The sequence below is a fragment of the Syngnathus acus genome, chromosome 19, assembly GCF_901709675.1.
Source record: "Syngnathus acus chromosome 19, fSynAcu1.2, whole genome shotgun sequence".
NCBI lineage: Eukaryota > Metazoa > Chordata > Actinopteri > Syngnathiformes > Syngnathidae > Syngnathus > Syngnathus acus.
Window position 1 is genome coordinate 3365016 of NC_051103.1, and position 4910 is coordinate 3369925.

The following is a 4910-nucleotide window of genomic DNA, read 5'->3' on the forward strand; positions in this document are numbered from 1 at the left end:
GCTGTACAATTGTTATGTGAAGCCAAAATGCACGTTAATATCAAAAAGCCTCCATAGAAATTCTTTGCCATCCTGCTCTCGTTGGAGAGTATTTAGCATTTGAAAAGACCACCCGTGAGTTCAGGAGGGCTTTTCAGCGAGGCGTTGCTTTAGAATATTAATTGTCTTTCTCCTCTTTTTTTTTTTTTTTTTTTCCCTGGGAAAAGCTGCGGCTCCTTTCATTGAGTCCCCAGTTCTGCATAAAGGATGCTGAAGAAATGTGAAGGAGATAAAAAAAAAACTGCATACACTCATCAATAAAAAAAATAAAAATAGTCCAGCTTGCTTATTTAGGTCTTAATAGTTCAAATTTTCTATTAAATTTATAATGAGTGGTTAAATTTGCTTGCAAAATGTAATGTTGAGTAATTATGGAGATTTTGGCCTGTCATCAATTTTATTATAAAAGTGGTTTTCAAATTAAGCTCCACATTTTGATTGGGATTTGGAAAGAGATTTTACTCCTTGGATCCAAGCCAGCTGACTCTCACTTCTTCTGCTTCTGAGAGTTTTCATTCCATTTTTTTTTTACAAATTTGCACTCGCTCCCGAAACAAACAATACAAGTGCATGCTGGAAAATCCTTTTTATTCCAAATCACGAGTTGCACTATTTATCAGGAGGAACTTGGACTGTGCTCCAGATGAATTTGAAACTCAATCTGCATGTCGGCAGATTGAAATAATCAATGAAGTTACGCTGCAGTGCCTCTTGCATAAATGTCTCTCATCATGGGAAGAAGCGTTTTTTTTCCAAGCCTCATTGCAGGAAGGTACAGATAAATGCACCCCGCTATAAAAATCAAAATATTGTCAGCATTTTTTATTTTTTTTCCTTACTGCAATAAACACATCACAATAGCCGCCCCTCCCAAAAAGCCTCTTACGGGCCCCACGGAGCCTCACCAGCTGACACGAGAGAGAGAGGAAGAAAATAAAGTGGGAGGCAAAAAGAAAACAAGGCTGCTGGGAAAACAAACACAGGCCGATTACTTGGCACTTGTCCGTTAACTCTTTCCTGGTGTATTAAAACGGTGTACCAAATCACGACATCAATTTGTGTTTAATAGCATTTTCCTTTTTATTGCAAATACAGATACAAAAGATTCTTTAAAGACAGTACAAATATTTCGCAAAAGTTGAGGGTGGGGTAAGTTGATACTGAGAGGTGAAAAGAAGCAAAACATATACACTGTAGAAACCTTCCAAATGATATAATATTTTCCAGTTCTTTCAGCCTTAATTAAAGACAATTCACAAATAACACATTTTGTAAGAGCGACCACCTCAACCTCACAAAGAAAGGCAAATACATACTTCATTTAAGTAAGATAAATAAAAAACAAAGACGATTACAGCATGTACCATTTTGTATTAGTACCTCCTGGGTTTTAAAATCCAAATGAGAATGATGAGATACGCTGTGTACATTATAAAAAAAAAAAAATAGTAAGACTAGAATGCAAAATCTTTCACAATAAAATTAAAGGAAATAAATAAATAGTATGTTTTTTTTTTTTAACAGGGGACGGCTGAGGAATTGGGTTATATCAGCAGGGGACAGCCCAGAGGTCAAAGGTGACTTCCTGTAGCTGTCAAACACGAGCTGCTGGACGGTAAATGTAATCTCAGCTGTTGGCACACACGCACACACACGCGGACGCAAACACACACTCGCACACACAAAAGAAGGAGAAAATGAACTGAATTGAAGGCACGGCTTGACTCTCCTCAATGTTGCTTTTCTAATGTTGCTCATACATGACATAAAAAAAACATCATTAAATGTAAATTGGAACGGCACATTAAGAAATCTAAAAAAAATGAAATACAACAGAAAGCAGACGGATTTAAAATACAAGCCTTTTCATTTTTCTCCGACAAATAACCTTCATAAACAACCTCGTGGGTTACAAACTACCAGCGTATGAAGACAAAAACCAAAAACAGTACCTACAGAAATATTAACAATCAAATCCTCACAGAGGACTTTCTCAAGTCTTTTCATCTCTTCTAAAAAATATATATCTATAAAGATTCTATCACGGTACAATAGCAAGGCACGGCGTGAGCCAATCACGAGTCCGACTCTCCTCCTCGTTGACTTCAAGTGTCTGATTCAGGCGGGACGTCTCGTTGAAATAAAGTGTTTTGGGATGCATGTATTTGGCTGTACATGGGTATCGGGGTGGGGGGTTCAGGGTCTGGTGAGCTGGGTGTAAACCGGCGCCTGCTCCCAGTGCTGGGGGCTGCTCTGGGGGATGGAGGGCACCCCCGTGTTGTCGGTGATGGGCGTGTACATGGGCCTCTGGCTGGGGCTGCTCATGTAGCTGAAAGTCGAGTAGAGGCCCGAGCCTTGGCCGGCCCCCGCGTGGGTGTAGAAGGAGGCGGCGCCCCCCTGGTGGTCGCTGAAGTCGTACTGCTGCGCCCTGGAGATGGCCGGGTACGAGCCGGGGCTGTAGTGCTGCAGATTGAAGGGGCTGTAGGCCACATGCTGCGGGGAGCCCTGCTTCTCGCTGACGTGGCTCGGGCTAAGCTGCTCCGTCTTGATCTGGGTCCTGTGCTGAGCCTGACCCGCCTCGGAACCGGCGTTGCCCCCCAATGTGGTGAGGGTGTGCTGCTGTCCCTGCTGGTTCTGGCTTTTAGGCATCCAGGCCGCTCCCGCCGACGGGCTGACCGGAGCGCCGCCGCTGATGCTGTAGCTGCCGGTGTAGGCGACGGGCGTCCCCGGACCGCTGACGGAACCCGGGTAGCCGTTCGGCGGGAGGTACTGGTCGAACTCGTTGACGTCAAAGGTCTCGATGTGAGAGATGACGTCGCTGCTCAACTCGCCGATGTCCACGTCGCGGAAGTCGATGTTGAGTTGCCGCTGGCTGGTGCCGTCAGGGAGGGATCGGAGACCCCCTTCGCGCTTAAGGTCCATCTTGCCTGAGTTGACATCAGTTTTGGGGGTAGTGGGGGGAGTCGGGGGTCCCTGTGAACCTGGAGGGTTAAGGCACATGGTTTATATGCAGTACTTGTCAAGCAAGAAAAAAAACGCACCCACTCACAAGACTAACGCTGGACTAATTACGTTGTAAAGAAAATCGGATTGATTGCATTTTATGACATCACTAATTAGGCCCCGCCTTCTTACCATACACGCAAATGTACTGCAGTCTCTGCTTTAATTAAATTTTATGAAATTATTTTATTTCTTTACATTTGATTTTACTATATTTTATCATGTTTTAATTTTAAATTAAAAAAAACATGTAACAAAGTGCGGTGACACAATGGTATTTTATATTTTTTTAAATTGAATTAATATAACCTATAAATTAACTAAGTCACCAATTTCACTGTGCATAGATCATCTAAAAAAAACTTCTCAACCCCGAAATTTTGAAACCAAGCTCACCTGAGTGCTCCCCAGGAGAATGCACCTCTCCCAAACTGGAAGCTGGAGAGTCTGCTTGCTGCAGCGCTTTAAAGATGGCATTAGGAGAAATATGAGTTTGCTCGCTGCCGTCCTCCCCCTCGTTTTGTCCGTTCTTCACCGACTTCCTCCGCCTTGGCTGGTACTTGTAATCTGGATGATCCTTCTTGTGCTGCACGCGGAGGCGCTCAGCCTCCTCCACGAACGGCCGCTTCTCACCCTCATTGAGAAGTCTGTGCGTCAAAAAAGCAAGTCAATAAGTCACGAGCCTCTTTTGAAACGTGCCGTAAAAATAGAGGATATCAAACTTACCTCCAAAGTTTGCCCAGCGTTTTGCTGAGTTCTGCGTTGTGCAGGTGCGGGTACTGGTCAGCCAGCTTCCTCCGCGCCGCCTGAGCCCAAACCATGAAGGCGTTCATCGGTCTCTTCACGTGAGGCTTGTTTTTTGTAGATCCGTTTACGCGCACCGGCATGGGCACAAGGGTCCAGTCGTAGCCCTTGAGCACTTGAGATACGGCGTCGCGTATGCAAGCGGGGAATTTATCGTCCTCGTCCTTCTTGAATTCACCCAGCGCTGCTTCCACTCGGAGGAGCGCGTTCTCTGACGGCCGCGTATTTTCGGTGTCGGAACCGGAGCCGGATGGGCACGGGGAGCCCGCGGAGTCCTCGGACATACTCGGGCTGGGCGCATCGGAGAGACACTTGTCTTGTTCCTCCGACATCTTCAGGTAGGGGTCGAGAAGATTCATACGAAAAACGGTTTGCTGCCAAGCTTACGCGTAAAACAGGAACCGCTGGCGACTCTTGTGAAGAAACTTCTTCTTTAAAAACCACCAGAAGAAATCTGGTCTGCAAAAAAAATGTCCCTTTTTTTTTTGCGTAAAATGGATTTGGAAATAAACGTCTTTACGCACAGTCATCCAAAGATCAGTGCGTCAATCCGCAGAAAAACCAAAACTTGTGTGGATCAAATATATGGAAAAGTTCTCCTTGCTCGTCTCCAAATAGAATCCCAGAACGCGTGAGTGCTCTGAACGGCAAAGTTGTGCGCACACTCACTTTATAAGAGCGTTACCATGGCGCGCAGGAAAGCCTGAATGTGATTGGTGGGCAGCGTGTGACGGAAACGTGAAGGAATTTGATACCATCACTTTCTCCTCTTGTGCACCAGCAAACACACACACACACATGCGCGCGCGCGCGCACGCGCAAATGCACCACACGTCGCACACCAGCTGCTAACAAATATCCAAAAAGAAGCCCACAGAAGAAAATTGCAATTTTCCTAAATTCACTTTATTATGCATGTTTATAATTAATGTGCCTAATATAATTAGTATATTTATAAAAAGTCAAATAATAAGAAATCAATTGTACTGTTGAAGCAACTTTTAATTCTAGTACCTCATATTTGCCAATAGGGGGCGACAATAGTCAGCCAGACCCCACTAAGG

General features: G+C 44.7%; 1 protein-coding gene across 1 annotated transcript; it reads right to left on the minus strand.

The window, feature by feature from the left end:
* Positions 1-1094: 1094 nt before the first annotated feature.
* LOC119138042 (transcription factor Sox-9-A-like) lies at positions 1095-4486 on the minus strand. The gene is made up of 3 exons (XM_037277736.1): positions 3769-4486; positions 3439-3689; positions 1095-3020 (listed from the first exon to the last, which is right to left on the minus strand). The coding sequence occupies exons 1-3, from the start codon at positions 4203-4205 to the stop codon at positions 2236-2238; spliced, it is 1473 nt and encodes a 490-aa protein (XP_037133631.1). The 5' UTR covers positions 4206-4486; the 3' UTR covers positions 1095-2235.
* Positions 4487-4910: the final 424 nt, after the last annotated feature.